At 44.9% G+C, this 21,839-nt stretch overlaps 1 protein-coding gene across 1 annotated transcript in view; it reads right to left on the reverse strand.

Annotated features, from left to right (window-relative positions):
- The window catches only part of ccser1 (coiled-coil serine-rich protein 1), a 1,261,432-nt gene that overhangs the window by 40,594 nt on the left and 1,198,999 nt on the right, over positions 1-21,839 (reverse strand). Inside the window, exon 9 of the mRNA XM_086006589.1 lies at positions 18,053-18,130. Coding sequence (XP_085862715.1) covers positions 18,053-18,130 — 78 coding nt within the window. The remainder of the gene's footprint in view (positions 1-18,052; positions 18,131-21,839) is intronic.

Below are 21,839 nucleotides of genomic sequence, written 5' to 3' on the forward strand. Positions count from 1 at the left end.
ACTTTGGGGGCTTACATCAGATATAAATATGTAATTGTTATTATGGCTGTCACTGTAGGAATATTTTTCCAAATTTAATAGGCCAATTACACAACGGTCTATGTATTAATACCCAAATGGCTTCACCTTTGCAATAACATGACATTCATGGTACAATTTGCCTGTGAAATCACCTGATTCACCAAGGCTTCTTCGGCAGCACTTCCCAAACCCGTGACCTCCACCGCCTAGAAGGACAAGGGCAGCAGGCGCATGGGAACACCACCACCTCCAAGTTCACCTCCACGTCATACACCATCCCAATTTGGACATATATCGCCGTTCCTTCATCGTCGCTGGGTCAAAATCCTGGAACTCCCTCCCTAACAGCACTGTGGGAGCAGCTTCACCGCATGGACTGCAGCGGTTCAAGAAAGCGGCTCACCACCACCTTCTCAAGGGCAACTAGGGATGAGCAACAAATGCTGGCATTTGCAGCGATGCCCGCATCCCAAGAATGAATTTGAAAAGAATCAAATTTAGGCTAGCATTCCAAGAGCACCTCAAGGATGTTCCACGACAGTTTCACACCCTCTATTGTAAAACTGTGGCCAGAGCTGACCAAGGTTTAAAAAGTCCTCAAGGTCCAGTGCAACTCTCTGCTAATATGAGAATTCACCAGGATCTGCAGACCTGTTTCTGCTCAGAAGAAATACTTGGCCAGCAATGCATAGAAACATAGAAGGTAGGAGCAGGAGTAGGCCATTCGGCCCCTCGAGCCTGTTCCGCCATTTAATGAGATCATGGCTGATCATCCAAATTCAGTGCCCTGTCCCTGCTTTCTCCCCATATCCCTTGATCCTTTTAGCCTTAAGAACTATAGGCAAGTCAGGTCGCCACAGCCCACAGCAACAACAACAACTTGCATTTATATAGCAAGAAAAATGTCCCAAGGTGCTTTGCGGGGGCGTACGCAGACAAAATTCCACACTGGTGTCATTAGATATTAATCTGAAAGTAGCACCTGTAGGATAACAAAGCCCTGAGTTTCCAGTTCAGTAGTGGCATCAGTGTTGTTGCTAGGAAACTTCTTGTGATTTAGCAGAGGATTTTTCTGTGGCAGATGGATGTTGTTGTTGTTGTTGCAAATGTTGCGCTCCATCAAGGTAAGAGATGTTAACGCTGGGCATTCACACAAATTTGAATTGGAACTTTGGAACTCTCGCCCCAAAAAGCTGTTGAGGCTGGGGGTCAATTGAAAATTTCAAAATGGAGATTGTTACGGAATCGAGGCAGGTAGATGGATTTAAGACACAGATCAGACATGATTTAATTGAACGGAGGAACAGGCTCGAGGGGGGTCCTGTTCCTACGTTCCTAAATGGAACACTTTTAATGTTTTGGAGGTGAAACTTCCGACCGGTGAAGTCTGAAAATTTTACGTGCTCATGTTACATTCCCGTGAGCGTAACTTTGATGCAGCAATTGCCACATTGAAAATTAATGGGTTAATACCCAAGTCAAAATAGCGCACACAGGAATGTTGCAAGAGAGTGTTGAGCAGTCGTAACGTTCAGAAGTTCTGCCCTCTCGTGTTGGGGTCCAGCATTGGCGGGTTTCCCAGGTCAGGTACAGAACAAACAACTGTGGAGCTGCCTCTGTCCTGCCCCAACAACACACTTCAAAAGAACTTGCCCAGCTTCAGAAGAACGACGCCCGACTGCACCAGTGTGACATTCCCCAATCCCTGTAGCCTCCGAGTACAATAGCTGATTTCGTGCTGAGCCTCACTGTTATTGTTTAAATATCCAGCATGTTGTGTTACGCCCAAGACAGTTCTTATACCCAGTTCTGACGAAGGGTCATCGTACTGAAACGTTAACTCTTGTTTCGCTCTCTCCACAGATGCTGCCTGACCTCCTGAGTATTTCCAGCATTTTCTGTTTTTATTTCCGTTTTTTATAAGTTGTTCACAGTGGGTGTTATCTCATGGGCTGAACAATAAAGGCCGTGGTACAATAAGAAATAGCCGACTTACATGCTGATCCTGGCTTTCACACAAAGGGCTGGATTTTGATACTGGAGGCGTGTAGGAGGCGGGACTACAACTTTTGGGGTTGTCGTCCCACCTCCATCGAGTTGTGGCCAACCCACTCGATTTTGACTTGATTGACCTTGTTGAGCCCGCCCAGCGAGCTCAACAGGCCAATTAAGGGCCACCCGGCAACAGGTGACGTCACAGATTGACATTTCATCTGTCAAACTTTTCACAGATGAAATATCAGCGTTGGACAGCTCTTTGAAGCTGTCAAACACTGACAATCTGTACACTAAGTTAATTCCTTCCTCTCAGGCTGATTTAGAGATCTCTCTAGAACAGAAAGCTGAATGCTGCAGATTTTGACAGCTCGTGGCCATTCTGCTTTCTGTGCCGGTGAGATGAGGGACTCCCGAGACCTGAAGGAAGGAAGGCTGTAAAGGTAAGTAAATGTAATTAAAACTTCTTTAAACACTTTACACACACCAAACACACTTACCTCTGCACTCATGCACCCATCACTCACCTGAACACCGGACATCTCGACCCCTCCAAGCCCTTCAGCCCGCCTCGCTAACTTGGCGTGGTTTGCAGCCGTCGGGAAGCCCACACTTCAGGAATAAAAATAGGGATTAGGCTAAAAACTGCCTGTTAACAGGCAATTAATTGGCACTAATCCGCTTCCCGCCTCGGGGAGGCGGGTCCCAGCACAGGTCAGGTACCTGCCTCCTGGGAAACGGGCATGGAGGCGGGATGGGTTCGTGCCCCCCGATTTCGCGATTTTAAACCCCCACACGCCTCCAATCCCGCCTCCATGGCCGAATGAAAATCCTGCCCAAAGAGTGGCGGAAATCTGGAGCTCTCTCCCCAAAAAGCAATGTGGCAACTGAATAGAAAAATTTTGCCATTGGAGTTAAAACCTTAAAGAGACGTATCTAATTTAAATTCTTACCTCTCTATCTCTCACTCCTCCTTTAAGATGCTCCTTAAAACCTATCGCTTTGACCAAGCTTTTGGATACCTGTCCTAAGGTCTCCTGCAGCTCAGTGTCAAATATTTTTTATCTGATTACATTCCTGTGCAGCGCCTTGGGACATTTTACTACATTAAAGTTGCTATACAAATGCAAGTCGTTGGTTGTCATTTTGCCTCCTTCCAAGATTGGCCTTTGGAAAATATGGGGCACGTGCAATTTAATAGCTTGAGAGTTCATTTAGCCCAATGTTTGAAGTTTTGCATTTATTGTCAGAAGAATAAAACTGGGCTCCAAAAAACTATGAGGTAAATGTTTGTCTTCACTGCCTGTAATCTAGCGGAGTGGATGACCCGTCCTGGATAGAAATCGTCAGAAAGAAAGAGTTGCATTTATAACAACGACAACAACTTGTATTTATATAGTGTCCTTAACGTAGTAAAACGTCCCAAGGTGCTTCACAGGAGTGTTATAAAACAAAACATTTTACACTGAGCCACATAAGTAGAAATTAGGGCAGGTGACCAAAAGCTTGGTCAAAGAGGTAGGTTTTAAGGAGCGTCTTAAAGGAGGAAAGAGGGGTAGAGTGGCGGAGAGGTTTAGAGCGATTATATTCCACGGTGCTCAAGAGGGCAGAATTAGAGGAGCGCAGATATCTCAGGGGATTGTGGGGCTGAAGGAGATAATAGAGATAGGGAGGGGAGAGTCCATGGAGGGATTTGAAAACAAGGACCAGAATTTTGAAATCGAGGTGTTGCTTACATAAGGTAGAATGTGGGAGGCCAGCCAGGAGTGCATTGGAATAGTCTAGTCTCGAGGTAACTGTAGTGTATGTAACTGTTCTACCTTTAAGAGAACTATTGTATGTAACCGTCCACCTTTAAGAGAACTATTTTAGGTGTGGCACTACTTTATCTTGGCTGCTGTATACTGTAATACCGACGGTGACCACACCGGTATATAAGTGCTGTGTCAGGATTTATTGGGCAGATTCGCCCTGACCTTCGAATAGTAAAGTCCTGTTAAAGTTACTCTTGTAGTCTGTGTATTAATTTGTCATAATACCTACAGACTTTACAGTAACAAAGGCATGGATGAGGGTTTCAGCAGCGGATGAGCTGAGGCAGGGGTGGAGACGGGCGATGTTACGGAGGTGGAAATAGGCGGTCTTAGTTATGCTGCAGATATGTGGTCGGAAGCTCATTTCAGGGCCAAATATGACACCAAGGTTGTGAACAGTGTGGTTCAGCCTCAGACAGATGTTAGGGAGAGGGATGGAGTCAGTGGCTAGGGAACGGAGTTTGTGGCGGGGACCAAAAATAATAGCTTTGGTCTTCCTAATATTTAATTGGAGAAAATTTCTGCTTATCCAGAACTGGATGTCGGACAAGCAGTCTGACAATTTAGGGACCGTGTAGGGGTCGAGAGAAGTGGTAGTGAGGTAGAGCTGGGTGTCATCAGTGTACATGTGAAAACTGATGCTGTGTTTTCAGATGATGTCACCAAGGGGCAACATATAGATGAGAAATAGGAGGGGCCCAAGGATAAATCCTTGGGGGACACCAGATGTAACGATGCGAAAGTGGGAAGAGAAGTCATTGCAGGTGATTCTCTGGCTATGATTAGATAGATAAGAATGGAACCAGGCGAGTGCAGTCCCACCCAGCTGGACGACGGTGAAGAGGCGTTGGAGAAGGTTGGAGTGGTCAACCGTGTCAAAGGCTGCAGACAAGTCAAGAAGGACGAGGAGGGATAGTTTACCTTTGTCACAGTCACAAAGTACATAATTTGTGACTTTGATGAGAGCCGTTTCAGTACTGTGGCAAGGGCGGAAACCTGATTGGAGGGATTCAAATATGGATTTATACCATGCCTTTCATGACCACTGGCCAATGCAGTACTTTGAAGTGTAGTCACTGTTGTAATGTAGGAAATGTGGCAGCCAATTTGCGCACAGCAAGCTCCCACAAATAGCAGTGAGATAATGACCAGATAATCTGTTTATAATGATCTTGATTGAGGGATAAATAGTGGCCAGGACACCGGGGAGAACTCCCCTGCTCTTTCACAAAATAGTGCCATGGGATCTTTACCGTCCACCTGAGAGGGCAGACGGGGCCTCGGTTTAACGTCTCATTTGAAAGACAGCACCTCCGACAGTGCAGCACTCCCTCAGTACTGCACTGGGTGTGTCAGCCTATATTTTTGTGCTCAAGTCTCTGGAGTGGAACTTGAACCCACAACCTTCTGACTCAGAGGTGAGAGTGCTGCCCACTGAGCCACGGCTGACAATAAACTTTTATTCCAATAGAATGACAATTGGGTGGAATCTACAACAGGTAGCATACTGCCCAGGCAGAGAAGACAGAAATTAACCCCTATGTTCACAAGCCACCCACAACTTGTCAAATGTAATTGTGTATGATGCACCACAATGATATTTTGTCGTGAAAATACAATATGGCTAGTGATAAACTGTGCTGTCAAACATTTATAGAATCATTGAATCATACAGCACAGAAGGAGGCCATTTGTGTGGTGTATGTGACTTGCTTATTAAATAGCTATGAACCAACTCCTGTCTTCAGTGTCTTTATCTACACACGGACACTACAATTTGGCCCATCTTAGAAAGAGCAATCCAATTAGTCCCACTCCCCTGCTCTTTCCCCACAGCCCTGCAAATCTTTTGCTCTCCCAGTATATATCCAATGCCCTTTTGAAACTTATCATTGAATCTGCTTCCACCACCCTTTCAGTGCAGTGCATTCCAAATCATAAACCGCTGCTTAAAATTAATTCTCATCTCCCCTGTGGTCCTTTTTTGCCAATTACTTTAATATCTGTGTCCTCTGGTTACCGATGCTCCTGCCAGTGGAAACCGTTCCTCCTTCTACACTTTATCAAAACCCTTCATAAGAACATAAGAAAAAGGAGCAGGAGTCGGCCATTTGGCCCTTCGAGCCTGCTCCGCCATTCAATAAGATCAAGGCTGACCTTCTACCTCATCTCCACTTTCCCGCCCAATCCCCATATCCCTTGATTCCCCTAGAGTCCAAAAATCTATCGATCTCTGTCTTGAATATAGTCAACGACTAAGCATCCACAGCTTCCTGGGGTTTTCTCATCATTTCCCTTCACCTTCTCTGCTCTCAGGAGAACGATCCCAGCTTCTGTAGTCTCTCCACAGAACAAAAAAAGCCAAAGAGGAAATGGTTTTATTCGCAGCTGATATATCCTACAGTTCAAAGGAAAGCATTTGATAACGGTAAGAGAATGGAAGCCAGGAAACTTGATGTTGTTTTCTGATTGATCAAACCATATTCTACAACAGCTGAAATAACTTATCGAGCCTTAAAGAGCTGCTCTATTATTACGACATCAGTGCTTTTATTGGCCTATGGGAAAATTTATTGACAGGCCCTGCAGATGTAAATCATGCCTTTATTGTGGAGTGTGGTTGTCATTACCATCTGATGAGTAATATGCCTGATAGTCAATCCGCTGACTACAAACGCCACAAGCCTAAGCTTGTTACCACATCATTGCCCCATTGTGTCCAGTAAACCTCGCTGCCAATTTACAATGCACGTTAAAACGAAGTGCTATTCCGAGCAGCTGCAGCTTATGCGGAGTTTTGTAACTGAGAATGAACTTCGCAAAGAATGAACTTTTAATTATGCAGCGCGACCTATTTGTAGCATAAATAAATAATGCATTTTATTGTAGCATCAATTTCTATACATTGACCACCCAAACCGATCATAAACGGTCATAAAATGGTAAAGGGCGGTAGAGGCAGAAACCCTCATCGCATTTAAAAAAGTTATTGGACATGCACTTGAAGTGCCGTAACCTACAAGGCTATGGGCCAAGAGCTGGAAAGTGGGATTGGGCGAGATAGCTCTTTTTCGGCCTGCACAGACACGATGGGCCGAATGGGCTCCTTCTGTGCTGTATATTTCTATGATTCTATGATTTTAAACATTTAACTCAATTTTCTGACGAAAGGTCATCAACCAGGAACGTCGACTCTGTTTCTCTCTGCACAGATGCTGCCTGACCCGCTGAGCGTTTCCAGCATTCTGTTTTTATTTCAGACTTCCCGCATCCGCGGTATCTTGCTGTTGCAACTCCATTTTTATCGCTCACCTCGGAGTTTAAATTCTTGTTGCAAATGGTTCAGCTCCGAGTGATACCTTGTGAAAACTTCCAGTTTCAGACTGTTAACATCATGCAAGTCGTTAGCAGCGTCTTTTCCCTTTTACTTCTGGACATACGAGGACAATGCTTTGTTGCCCTTTCACACTCCCATTGTACTGCTTTCATTGTCAGCTGCAAAGCTCGCAACTGAAATACGTATGGGGTTAACTAGCACTTGGGTACTGGCTGTGCTGGAAATCCCTTGGTTAGCAGGTCAGAATGTGATTTGTTATTACAATTCGTGTCTCACACACAGACACACAGAAACCCCACAGTGCAGATAGAGGCCATTTCGGCCCATCGAGCCTGCACCGACACATATCCCACCCGATCCCCGTAACCCCTACACCAACACATATCCCACCCTATCCCCGTAACCCCACGTATTTAATCCCCCTAACACTAAGGGTCAATTTATCATAGCCAATCAACCTAACCCGCACATCTTTGGACTGTGGGAGGAAACCGGAGCACCCGGAGAAAACCCACGTAAACACGGGGAGAATGTGCAAACTCCACACAGACAGTCGCCCGAGGCCGGATTCGAACCCGGGTCCCTGGCGCTGTGAGGCAACAGTGCTAACCACTATGCCACCGTGCTGCCCACCTCGTGGGAATAGCGCAGACAGTGTCCGTAACCCAGGAACAATAATAGCGGCACAATTATATGACGCCTTTTATATTGCAGAACATCATGGTTTGCCAAGAAAAAGCAGAGGGCGGGGGGCAAATAGCGCTCAGAAGCTGAGCAAGGATTGGGAGCGGAGTTCAGGGGAAATGACTGAGGGCAAGGTTGAAGAGGTAAATTTTAAGGAGAGGGGCAATAGGTAAGCAGGAAATGTTGTAGTACAGGAAACTCTTTATTATCCGGCACCAACGGGACCGGCATGGTGCCGGTTTATCAAGAAGTCCAGATTACAGAGAGGTATAGTTTAAAAGGTACGAGAGCTCCGTACACAGCAACAAATCCAGGCTTCCCCATTGCTTAGCAACATGTGCAGGAACTCCGGCCACAGACCAAGCGTCCCTGTTGCTTAGCAACAAGTGCACGAACCCCAGTTACACAGCCACAGATCCAGGAACTGCCACTAATGGCCCAGTAATTCCTGTCGGGGGCTTGCTGCGCGTGCAAGCCCCCGATGTGCGATCACCCTGCGCGCCGACATCTGAAATCTGGCCCGCAGTGGATTTCCTGTCAGTGGCCAGGTTCTGATCCCGGCGCGCTGTGCTAACCTGACCCAGCGGCGTAGTTAGTGCGATGTGCCGGCTGGGATCAGGTGAGCACTGTTCAGCCAATCAGGGGAGGGGAAACTTCATTCATAAGTTTGATAGTAAAGACTGTCAAACTCATGAAAAGTACTGCACCCCAAAACACTACTTAAACTTTAAATAAAATTTTAAAAAGCATCCCAATAATTAAATTAACTATGAATAACTTTAAAAAACTATTTTAAACAATTAATCAAATTTTTGAAAAAAATAAATTTTTAAAAAATAGGGTCTAAAACTAAACTTACCTTACTGTAGATTCTTTAAAAATAATAAACCTGTGGAAAAAAAAATTCTAAATTGTACTAAAAGACCACTTACCTGTAAAACTAAGTACTTACGTGTGGTTTTTCAATGCGTAAAAACCGGAGGCCTTTACACACACGCAAATCTGTAAAAATACAGGAAATCCAAGTCGCACGCGCTGCCCGATACCGCGCATGCGTTCAGCCTCTTAACCCCTTGGGTCAGAGGACAGGAAATGCCGGTTTTCAGCGCATGCGCTGTGCATGCTGAAAACCGACAATTCCTCCTAGCACACGCGTGAGTACCCCGTCCTTACTCACGCGTTGTGACAGGAATTACTGGGCCATTATGAAGTAAAACTTACCTGAACCTACTCCTGAATTTTGCTGGTTAACAGAGATTTCCGGTTATTTAGGTGCCGGTAAATCGAGAGTTTCCTGTATAGGACATGAGTGGAGCAGTTCTGGGTGAATGGGAGTTACTGTGGACTTTAGCTTGCAAGGCCAGCAAGGAGAATGTTGCAGAACTCATGTCCGGAGGCGACCAAAGCAATGCTAAAGGTTTCTCCGATGGCGGGAGTGAAGTATTGGCAGAGCCGGGCATCATTGTGGAGATGGAATTAGGCCGTGTTGGTGATGGACTAGCTGTGGGGTTAGAAGCCCAGCTCAGAATCCTATTGGACACCGAGGCTGCTGCACATTGTTGGATTTTAGGGCTGCTGCACATTGTTGGATTTTAGGCTGAGTGAACAACTGGAGAGGATGGAGCAGGGAGAGGGTGTGGAGTTTCTGATGTGAACCAAACAGGATGGCTTCAGTCTTACCAACATTTAGTTGGAAGAAGTTCTGGCTCATTTGTTAAGTGATGGCACACAACCAGTCGCACTACACAGAACAGTCATGGAATCGGGAGTGGTGGCAGAGAGGGGAGGTGAGAGTAATCCACAAGCAATAAGCAAAGGAGAGAAACACAAAGGGCCAAACTAATTCATAATGAGAGTGTGAAAAAAGCAAGCCTGAAGGCTTTGTATCTTAATGCTAGAAGCATTAGGAACAAGGTGGATGAATTAGTTGTGGAAATAGAGGTAAACAAGTATGATTTGATTGGGATTACAGAAACGTGGCTGCAGGGTGGGCAAGGCTGGGAACTTAACATCCAGGGATATACAATATTTAGGAAGGATCGGCAAAAAGGTAGGGGAGGTGGGGTAGCATTGCTGGTAAAGGAGGGGATTAATGCAATGGAAAGGAAGGATATTAACTCGGATGAAACGGAATCTGTATGGGTAGAAATGAGAAATAGCAAGGGGAGGAAAACGTTAGTGGGTGTGATATATAGGCCTCCAAATAGTAATATGGAGGTGAGGGAAGGCATAAAAAGGGAAATTAGAGAAGCGTGCGATAAGAGCACAGCTGTCATCATGGGTGACTTTAATTTACATATTGATTGGACTACCCAAACTAGTAAAAATTCTGAGGAGGAGGAATTCCTGGAATGTTTTCGGGACGGTTATCTGGACCAATATGTCGAGGAGCCGACTCGAGATCAGGCCATTTTAGACTGGGTATTGTGCAATGAGAAGGGACTTATCAGCAATCTTCTTGTACGAGGCCCCTTGGGTCAGAGCGATCATAATATGATCGAGCTCTCAGTCGAGATGGAGAGTGAGGAAATTGAATCAGAGACTAAGGTCCAGAACTTAAATAAAGGGAATTACGAGGGTAAGAGACGGGAATTGGGTAAGATTGATTGGGTGGTGTTTCTGGGGGGATTGACAGTGGATAGACAATGGCAAGCATTCAAAGATAGAATGGAAGAATTCCAGAACATGTTTATACCGGTTTGGCACAAAAATAAACCTAAAAAGGTGACTCAACCGTGGATAACGAGGGAAATTAGGGACAGCATAAAATCAAAAAAAAGGGCATATCAACTGGCAAAAAAAAGCACCAGACCGGAAGATTGGGGGCAGTACAAGATACAGCAAAAGAGGACAAAGGGATTAATCAGGAAGGGGAAAATAGAATACGAAAGTAAACTTGCAGCAAACATAAAGACAGACTGCAAAAGCTTTTATCGGTATATCAGGAGGAAAAGACTGGTAAAATCCCAAGTCGGTCCCTTGCAGTCCGATTCGGGAGAATATATAATGGAGAATAAGGAAATGGCAGACCAATTAAACTCATACTTTGGTTCTGTATTCACAAAGGAGGACACAAATAACCTCCCAGGAATATCGGCAAACATAGGGACTAATGAGAGGGAGGAGCTGACAGAAATTAGTATCTCTAGGGATATGGTGCTGGGTAAGTTGAGGGGACTGAAGGCCGACAAATCCCCGGGGCCTGATAAACTACATCCTAGGGTACTTAAGGAGGTGGCCCTGGAGATAGCAGATGCTCTAAGGATCATCTTCCGGAACTCCATTGACTCGGGAACAGTACCCGTGGATTGGAGGGTAGCTAATGTTACCCCAATATTTAAAAAGGGGGGTAGAGAGAAAGCAGGGAATTATAGACCAGTAAGCCTTACATCGGTTGTGGGCAGAATGCTAGAGTCCATTATTAAGGATAAAATAGCGGAGCACTTGACAAATGGGGAAAGGATCGGACAGAGTCAACATGGATTTACAAAGGGTAAATCGTGTTTGACTAATCTGCTGGAATTATTTGAGGAAGTAACTGGTAAAATAGATGGGGGAGAGCCAGTGGATGTGGTGTACCTTGACTTCCAGAAAGCCTTCGATAAGGTTCCACACAAAAGATTATCATGCAAAATTAAGGCTCATGGGATTGGGGGCAAAGTATTAACGTGGATAGAGAACTGGCTGGCGGATAGAAAACAGAGAGTTGGAATAAACGGCTCGTTTTCGGAGTGGCAGGCAGTGACCAGCGGGGTGCCGCAAGGATCTGTCCTGGGACCCCAGCTGTTCACAATATATATAAATGATCTGGATCAGGGAATTGGATGCAATATTTCCAAATTCGCTGACGACACTAAACTAGGAGGAGGGGTGGGCTCTGATGAGGATGTCAGGAGGCTACAGTGCGATTTGGACAGGTTGGGGGAATGGGCGGATACGTGGCAGATGCACTATAATGTGGATAAATGCGAGGTTATCCACTTTGGGGGTAAAAACAGGAGGGTAGATTATTATCTAAACGGCAATAGATTGGGAGATGGGGAAGTGCAGAGGGACCTGGGTGTTCTTGTGCACCAGTCACTGAAGGAGAGCATGCAGGTGCAACAGGCGATTAAGAAGGCAAATGGTATGTTGGCCTTCATATCAAGGGGGTTCGAGTATAGGAATAGGGATACCTTACTACAGCTGTACAAGGTGCTGGTGAGACCGCATCTGGAGTATTGTGTACAGTTTTGGTCGCCCCATCTGCGGAAGGATGTTCTTGCCATGGAAAGAGTGCAACGGCGATTCACCAGGCTGATACCTGGAATGGCGGGAATGACCTACGAAGAGAGATTAAATAGTTTGGGCTTGTACTCACTGGAGTTTAGAAGATTGAGAGGGGATCTCATCGAAACATATAAAATTATGGCAGGCCTGGACAGGCTGAATTCAGAGAGAATGTTTCCAATGGCCGGGGAGCACAGAACCAGGGGCCACAGTCTAAAAATAGCGGGCAAATCATTTAAAACAGAGATGAGGAAGAATTTCTTCACTCAAAGAGTGGTGAGCCTGTGGAATTCCCTGCCACAGAGGGCTGCGAAGGCTAATTCAATAAATATTTTCAAGAGAGAATTGGATATATTTCTGAAGGCTAAGGGGATTAAGGGTTACGGAGAAAAGGCGGGGACGGGGTACTGAACTGGTAAGATCAGCTATGATCTCAGACGAAGATCAGCCATGATCTCATTGAATGGCGGAGCAGGCTCGAAGGGCCGAATGGCCTACTCCTGTTCCTATCTCTATGTTTCTATGACTTGTAGAATGGCTGCAAGATTGTTTGCGCATCTCTTGTCTTGGGATTGTATTTGGAAATGCAAAAGCTTCCAGTATTGTTCTTCACCTTGCCTTTAATCTGCATCCTCATTACTCAGCATTGAATTTACTCCTTGCCCTCTCCCGCTCCCAGAACTATTCCTTGCCCTCTCCCGCTCCCAGAACTATTCCTTGCCCTCTCCCGCTCCCAGAACTACTCTTGGCACATTTGCCTCATTCCATATCCTTTAAGAGTTGGGACAGGGAGGGAAAGGAGTCAAGATCCTCTCAGAAAAATGCCCGTTGGGCTCTCGGGTTTCTCAGCAACCTTTCGCTTCAAAGCCACAAACATTACTTCGATTTCATTCATCGGTCATCTGTGATGGAGAAAATAATCTTAGGCCTGGAAGTATCTGGATTAAATACTTCATGTAGCAGGCGGGTGCAGTCAGGAAAACCAGGTCTGCATACAGCTCAGCAGTTGGTCCTTAAAGGGGCTGCCTGCTAGGCTGCAACCAACAAGGTAACTTTTTTTAAATGCTTAGCTGAATGTAAAGCCAGGAGGAACATTCTGTTCCCTGCCCCCCAATCGCCACCACTGCCTCCCAATTCCATCGCACCACATTCCTCCTTTTCCCGAGGGACCCTGCAACGCCAGCAGTGATCCGTTCTTCAAACATGCTTCCCGCTGCTCTCCGCAGCTCGCCGGCTCGATGGAAATGAGGGCCAAGACTCAATAGTGTGGGCGCCTCGAACCTCACCATTCACGGCGCAGGGGGTCAATCCCCGCGCCCCTTGCGCGCCCACATTTCTAGGCCTAAGTCTTTGTTCTTTGTTGTGTAGGTGATGCTCGTTTGTTAAGCTGGCATTAATCTCACATTTCAAATGATTCCAGTTGTACATTGTGTAAACTGGAAACATCAATTAAAATGCAATTATGTAAATGTAGCTCGAGTCTTTGTGGCTGCAAACCTAACAGGTGAGAGTAACAGAAGTGTTGTTTAGGAAAAGGCCTTTTGCCCAAGGTGCCATTCCAATTTAAGAATACTAACAAAAAATATATTTTTTTAAAGTGATCCAGAAGATAAATCTTCCTCAGGTAATGCATCTTTTCCAAACCTAATCTAAACACATTGGTCCTCTATTCTAATGCAACCCGCTTCCCAGTTTAGCAATTAATTTGCTGTCTATAGGGGTAGGGAGAGTCATATTGGACCTCCCTTAATGAAGATTAACACTTACCGAAAAATAATGCATAAACCCCTAGCACGGCAGATGAGAGTTGATTTATTTTTTCACTATTTCGCTATCAGCTTTTTTTTTAAACCAATTTTTTTTACATTTTTCATACAATATTCTCTGCAACGCCAATCAATAGTCTGCGGAGTTTCATTTCATAGCTTTATCACGTTTTAAATCGTAGCGCTTGCCAGGAATGATGATTCAAGCCTTTCCCCAACCTAACACTGGCGAGAATGAAGCCACGCTGTTCAGCTCCCTCTGGAAGCTTTGCATCCTGGCCTGACTCCGGCTCGTCTCCCTGGCTTCTTACTGAGCCTGACCGTGCGTGAGCCTCAGTGTACTGTCTGGCACTGGGCTGAGCTTCAAACCTCATCTCCTTTCCATCGCCAAGACGGTCTCCGTAATTCCACAGCATCGCCTGTGTTTGGAATGGACTCCCGCGTTGAATAATGGAGGCAAGAACCCTAGAATCATTTAAGAATCAATCGGTTCTTGCAATGGGAGGAGTGGGGGTGAGGGGGACTTTAGGGTCATGCGGAATGATCCTCCTTATCCACTGTGACCCTGATCTCACCATCACCCTTGCTGAAAATTCTCAGCCAGGCCTTTGTCACCTGCAGGCTCCGTTTTGCTGATGCTGTCCTTGCCAGCCTCAGGAACTCCAGCTAGATAAATTCCAATTCATCGACAATATGCTGCCCACATCCTATCCTGTAGTAACTTCCAGTCTCCTATTGACCCCATCCTCATTGACCTCCACTGGCTCCCCATCCCCAAACGTATCGTCTTCGAAGGCCTTGTCCTGGTCTACATATATTTTGATGGCCTTTTCACCCTACTTCTGTAATCGCTTCTGCCCTCGTGCCCCCAGCTCACATTCTGTAATGTGATGACTCTGGGCAACTGTGCATCCTCACCTCCCTCTACTCCACCCTTTAAGTATTGACATGAATCAGTCATTCATGAAAGAAAGACTAATGAAATAATACTGAGCGGCCTGCGGGTGGCGCTGTCCTGGGAGAGTATAAATACTCGGGCACGGGCCCAGCTTGCGCAGGACATTCTTAACAGGAACTAGTGAAGGACACAACTTGACCTCCATGTTGTAAAACAGTTGATTAAAGCTTTGTTTAACGCTTAGACCAAGTGCCTAGTAGTTTTCTTCCGTCAAGTATCACATCCCTACTCCCTGGAGCCATCTTCCTAACTCCCTGCCATCAAAAGCCTCCTCAGAACCTATTTCTTAGACCACTGCTTTAGTCACAAAGCTCTTCTGCTCAGCACTTGTTTCAAATCCCGCACCCACCCCCCCCGCTTTTTTTTGCGATTTCCCTCAGAACATTTTTCCTAAGTTAAAGCAGCTCTATAAGGGGAAGTTACTGCTGTTGCGCGTTTTGCTTGCTGGTCAACACTTGCACAGGTTATTGCCACAGGTGGAGTGAAAAGAGAAACCCATTTATTGGGTTTCATTAAGTTAATAACTCTGCCATCTTAACTGAGTTGTTATGATCGGGGGATGCATTGCCTGAAAGGGTGGTAGAAGCAAATTCAATAGGGAATTGGAAAAATACTTGAAGGGGAAAAATTTGCAGGGCTATGGAGAAAGAGCAGTGGCAGCGGGATAACTCTTTCAAAGAGGCAGCACAGGCACGATGGGCCGAATGGCCTCCTTCTGTCCTGCAAGATTTGATGATCTATTGTCCTGCTCTTGAAACCTAAAGAAAACTCGCGCAATCTTCACTCTGACTGACGTGGCACAGACTTAACACATGCAGCCACTGCTTTAGCGGAAGATTGAAGCCACATGATACGTTCAGATGACGCACTGCTGGGCATCTTAAGGGATATCCAAAAGGACAGAAAGACTCGTTGGTAAATTCTAACATTTTGACAAATAGTCCATATTTTGAAGTACCTTAAAACTGAAATGGTTAGCTGAACATTGCTGAAACTTAAGCTTATTAAAATTCACTCAGATTCTTGAAATGAGATATTATTCAACGGTTTATAGCCACTCCAATCAGTAGTGCTCCTCTTCCTAAGTACTGCCTGTTTCTAATGCTATTTCACCACTCACTGAAGTCCTTATTTGCTAAACTTTGCACAACCCACACAACATAAAATCCCACTGATAAACCAATGCTTAGTCTGAAGTTTTTTGCACAAATTCAAAAAGGGAAACTTTTCCTTACCTGCTCTGGTTACGCTTCACAGAATTTAAAACTACACACGTCCAATATATTCAATTATATTTCACTAATATCTGAAACAGGCCCTCAGAAAGGTTCGGCTCTCCACACCGGTTAATTAGCAACGTGAACAATTGGAGCTCATTGAAAAGTCTAATTATAAACTGCGTTTAAACAATGCTCGCTGGCTCAGAACAGCCTTCAATGGTTATTGTATCGGCAACTTTTTTTTTAAAAACTCAAATAAAATCCGGAAGGCGGAGAAATACGCAGGGAGCTCATCCGTATCTAAAGACTGATTAACTTTCAGATTTACATTTCGTCACAACTATGTATTTCTAACATTCTCTCGTTGTATGCTCTAAAGATTGTCCCTTTGAGTGTTCAGAATGGTTTAGATTTTCTCTTCCAATTGTAATTAACTGTGTAGCAACCTCAGATTTACATCACTATTTTCTCAGTGGGTGTTGCAAGGCAGTGACATTGGGGCCACCTTGACATAATCGGGCCTTGCACATATTGAGTAGACTAGGCCTATAATTCCTCGAGTTTAGAAGAATGAGAGGTGATCTCATTGAAATGTATAAAATTCTTAAGAAGGGGCTTGACAGGGTAGAGGCTGGGAGGATGTTTTCCCTAGCTGGGGAGTCTAGAACCAGGGACCACATTCCCAGAATAAGGGGTCGACCATTTAGGACTGAGATGGGGAGAAATCTTTTCACTCAAAGGGTCGTGAATCTTTGGAATTCTCTACCCCAGAGGGCTGTGGATGCTCAGTCGTTGAGTATACTAAGGGACACTAAGGGATATGGGGATAGTGTGGGAAGGTGGGAGTTGAGGTTGAAGATCAGCCATGATCTTATTGAATGGCGGAGCAGGCTCGAAGGGCCGAATGGCCTACTCCTGCTCCTATTTCTTGTTTTTTATGACTTGGTAAGACAATTTATTTGTGTTGCAGCTGCAATGAAATCACTCTACTGACATAGAATCTAAAAAAAACAAAACACAGCTGGTGAGGTTTACAGCAATACCTTTTTGGCAAGTTAATGATAGATAATTTTTACTCATCAATGTCACTTCCCATAGCGTGACTCAACGCAAGTTGCCAATGCCTCAGACACTATTTTGAGCAGCTACGAGTTGAAGGCAATGTTTTTTTTTGTCTCTATGGAGCTAAAATGGAGCGAGGGACTAGTCATGGTTTGGCAGGTTGGCACCCACTGAGAGGCACAAATACCTTCGAAAATAGGGTGCGGGGGGGGTGGTGGTTTCTGTAAGTTTGATTTATTGTCTGCCCCTCATCCCTCAACCTAACTTGATAAATGACCCCCACCGCAGCTGAACAACACTCAATGCTGGAGTGGTCGCTTATCTTCAGTGTTGAGGAATTGTCTTTGCATTCAGAAAGCCCCGGCAAGAAGTCCATACCTGATATTCAATCCAATGCTACTGATCAATTTTATTTCGGAGGGGCAAGGAAGAACGTTTCTTTCAATGCTATCATCTGCCTCCCTCCTTTAATTCTCATCGTTTGCCCTATTATCTCCTGCACTGTAGGGGTTGAGCTTTTAAGTGAATTCAAAGTTATCTTTTGTGATTTTATGATGATACTTAGAACATCCTCGTTTCAATTTGTCGAGTTTCGACATTTTACGCTCTACAGTTTTAATGCAGCAAGATATTTATTCGTTTTATTTTAATTTCCTTTAACTCATACCAGAGAATTTATGTGGGCTGCTAGTTAGAACAAGTAATTAAATGAGCTCAGTGTCTTGCTGTTATATACACTGATCTGTAATTATCTAATTCTGAAACAAGAGGCTGGAACCACAGAAGAACAGAAAGACGGATGTTATTTCTGAACACCCCATTAAACATAGGCATGGAAGCAGCAAGCAGCACATGTAAATAGGCCAGGCATGATGTAAACAACAGTAAAGGAAGAAAGTAGAGCCAACAAACAAACAATTACTCACGTCGTGACCGAGGATCTCTGTCTGCGTGGACTTGTCTGCCCGTGAGGAAAGTGCCCTTTGCACACTTCGATTACGATCCTGCGGCAGAAATTGCAAGTTCCTTATTATTTGCCATAATACAAACCTCCCCTCTAGATAACAACTTGCATTGATATCGAGCCTTTATCATGTCCCAAGTCTTCGCAGGAGCGATTGTCAAACAAAATTTGACACCGAGCCACATAAGGCGATATTAGGACAGGTGTCCAAACGCTTGGTCAAAGAGGTAGGTTTTAAAGGAGCGTCTTAAAGGAGGAAAGAGAGGCGGAGAGGTTTAAGGAGGGAATTCCAGAGCTTAGGGCCTCGGCAGCTGAATGCACGGCCGCCAATGGTGGAGTGATGAAAATCGGTGAAGATACACAACCAAATCTTGCGTCCAGTGCACACCCATCATACTTTGTATATCACGCTTAAAATGTCTCACTTCAAAGTCTCAAAACTACATCAACAGTGCAAGAAAGCCAGTCATTTCCTGGTGACCGACTTGACCACCAAGGGCATGGGACAGGCAATTATAAATTTAAACTGTACAAAGAAAGGAAGAACTTGCATTTATATAGCACCTTTCATGACCTCAGGACATCCCACAACCAATTAAGTACATTTGAAGTGAAGTGACTGATGTAATCGAGGGAAACATGGCAGCCAATTTGCACAGAGCAAGTTCCCACAAGCAGCAATGTGATAATGGCCAGAAAATCTCTTTAGATTTTGGCTGAGCAATAACAACTTGTAATTATATCGCGCCTGTAACGTAGTAAAACATCCCAAGACACTTCACAGGAGTATTAAAAGACAAAAAATTTGACACCGAGCCACAGAAGGAGAAATTAGGGAAGGTGACCAAAAGTTTGGTCAAAGGTGTAGGTTTTAAAGGAGCATCTTAAAGGAGGAAAGAGAAGTAGCGAGGCGGAGAGGTTTAGGGAGGGAATTCTAGAGCTTAGGGCCTAGGGAACAGAAGGCATGGCCACCAATGGTTGAGCGATTACAATCAGGGATGCTCAAGAGGGCAGAATTAGAGGAGCACAGATATCTTGGGGGGGGGGGGATGGCAGTGGGGGCGGGGGGGGTGGGATTGAAGGAGATTACAAGATAGGGAGGGGCGAGGCCATAGAGGGATTTGAAAACAAGGTTGAGAATTTTGACATCAAGGTGTTGCTTAACTGGGAGCCAATGTAGGTCAGCGAGCACAGGGGCAATGGGTAAACGGGACTTGGTGCGAGTTAGGACACAGGGGCAACCGAGTTTTGGATGACCTCAAGTTTACATAGGGTAGAGTGTGGGAGGCCTGCCAGGAGTGCGTTGGAATAGTCAAGTCTAGAGGTAACAAAGGCATGGATGAGGGTTTCAGCAGCGGATAAGCTGAGGCAAGGGCGGAGGCAGGCGATGTTACGGAGGTGGATAACTATTGGTGAAGACACTGGGGAGAACTCCTCTGCTCTTTGTCGAATAGTGCCATCTTCTACATCCACCTGAGATGGGGAGACGGGACCTCGGTTTAACATCTCATTTGAAAGACTGCACCTCGGACAGTGCAGTACTGCACTGAAGTGTTAGGTTAGATTTTGTGCTTGAGTCTCGGGAGTGAGACTTGAACCCACGACCTACTGACTCAGAGGCAAGAGTGCTACCCACTGAGCCACAGCTGAAACTAAATTCCCTTCAACAATTAGTTTCTATTCGACCTCAAGACAGCCTATTTAGATCACATTGTTAAAGAGTCACTTAAACAGACAGGTTAAACAAGTTCCAAGTTAGCAGCAAAACATTACAACCCTGCTGCAGACTTCAGTAAACCCATCTGCAACAAGGATAATCATTTGTAACTGAAAAAGGTCACTAACCTCTACCAGCCCACCCGTTTTTGAGTGGGCTGAACTCCATCTACCTATCTTCTCACCCATCCCTCAGTTAATGTGTTCTGCAACTCCATTAATGTAAAATTATAAATGCGTTGTGATTCCAACTCTTCCTTACATGAACAGCTGCCAATCTTTTGCACAATCCAATACCAGATGGGGTGATACATTTGGAGAAAAAAAACGGCTTTTGTGAATATAAAATGTCTTTTTTTTTACAAAAATACAGCAATCATGAACTAGACTTGTGCTGTCCCATTTCCAATTCAAAATTACTGGGCAGTCATCGCTGGAGCCAGATTGTTTGGTTTGAAGTTGGATGTGTGGCCACATTACTTATAAAATATCAAACTAATGACAGATGGAAGTAAGCAATTATCTCTATTTGAACAGGGCAATGGGATTTGGTCTGGATTGTTTTAGCAAAGTGCTGGCATGACGGATCAAATGGCCTACTCCTACGCTGTACACTTCTATGGCTGCCAAAAGCTGTAAGGTGTACTGGAACCAGAGGGTGGATTAGCTTGGGACAATGACGTAGCACCTCTGATAAGTAACATAGAAGATAGGAGCAGGAGTAGGCCAGTCGGCCCCTCGAGCCTTCTCCGCCATTCAATGAGATCATGGCTGATCATCCAAACTCAGTACCCTGTCCCTGCCTTCTCCCCATATCCCTTGATCCCTTTAGCCTTAAGAAATATATCCAACTCCTTCAAGCTGTGGCTCAGTCTCGTCACTGAGTCAGAAGGTTGTGGGTTCAAGCCCCACTCAAGAGACTTGACTTCAACACAAAATCCAGGCTGACACTGCAGTGCAGTACTGAGGGAGTGCTGCACTGTCAAAGGTGCTGTCTTTCAGATGAGACGTTAAACCGAGGCTCCGTCTGCTCTCTCAGGTGGACGTAAATAATCCCGTGGCATTATATCTAAGAAAAGCAGGTGAGTTATCCCTGGTGTCCTGGCCAATATTTATCCCTCAATCAACATCACAAAAACAAATGATCTGGTCATTATCGCATTGCTGTTTGTGGGAGCTTGCTGTACGCAAATTGGCTGCCGCATTTCCTGCATTACAACAGTGACTACACTTCAAAAGTACTTCATTGGCTGTAAAGCACTTTGAGACGTCCGGTGGTTGTGAAAGGCGCTATATAAATGCAAGTCTTTCTTTCAATGTAAAACAGGCCACAGCGAATCAGCAGTCCATTTTATATCTCTTTCGATCTTTATTTCCATCGAAGGCAATGGAACTAAAAATCGAGAGCTGTAAAATGATCTGCCGATTTGCTATCACCTGCTTTACACTATCGCACAAAGTCAAAATTATCCCCAATTTAACATTCCAGCTGTCACGTAAACACAATACTGAGTCCCTGCCACAGAATTCAACCTGAGCATTTATGTACAATTTCTCACTCAACAGTTTCTTATACCAGTAGACATTTGTCCTGATTAGTGGGGAGTGATGTAATGATTGAATAAATGCGCAAAAGGTAAAACAAGATTAGCATTTAATAGTCAACGGATGACCTCAAAACACAATGGGCCGTATTTTGCGACTCCCACGGGTACGCACGCGCCCATAGGGGCCGCGCAAGTTCCGGGTTTAGGCGCGCGAAGCTCATGCACGAAAACCCGGAAATTGCGATCATTCAAGAATCCTCTTGACAGATCCTACGCATTCCCGGGAGAAGGGCCTCTGCGGGTGGAGAGTTGCACTATTTGCCTGTGAAATTCTTACCAGCATAAGAGTTTAAAAAATAGAAAAACAGAATTTTATCACTTATTTATACATTAAAAACCCTGTCCAATAAGCTAAGTTTATTTTTAGCTCTGTTAAAACATACAAAATTTTGTTTCAAAAAATTAAATTTTTGTTTAAAATATTTC

The sequence above is a fragment of the Somniosus microcephalus genome, chromosome 2, assembly GCF_052327205.1.
Source record: "Somniosus microcephalus isolate GS21.2 chromosome 2, FLI_Smic_1.0, whole genome shotgun sequence".
Lineage (NCBI taxonomy): Eukaryota > Metazoa > Chordata > Chondrichthyes > Squaliformes > Somniosidae > Somniosus > Somniosus microcephalus.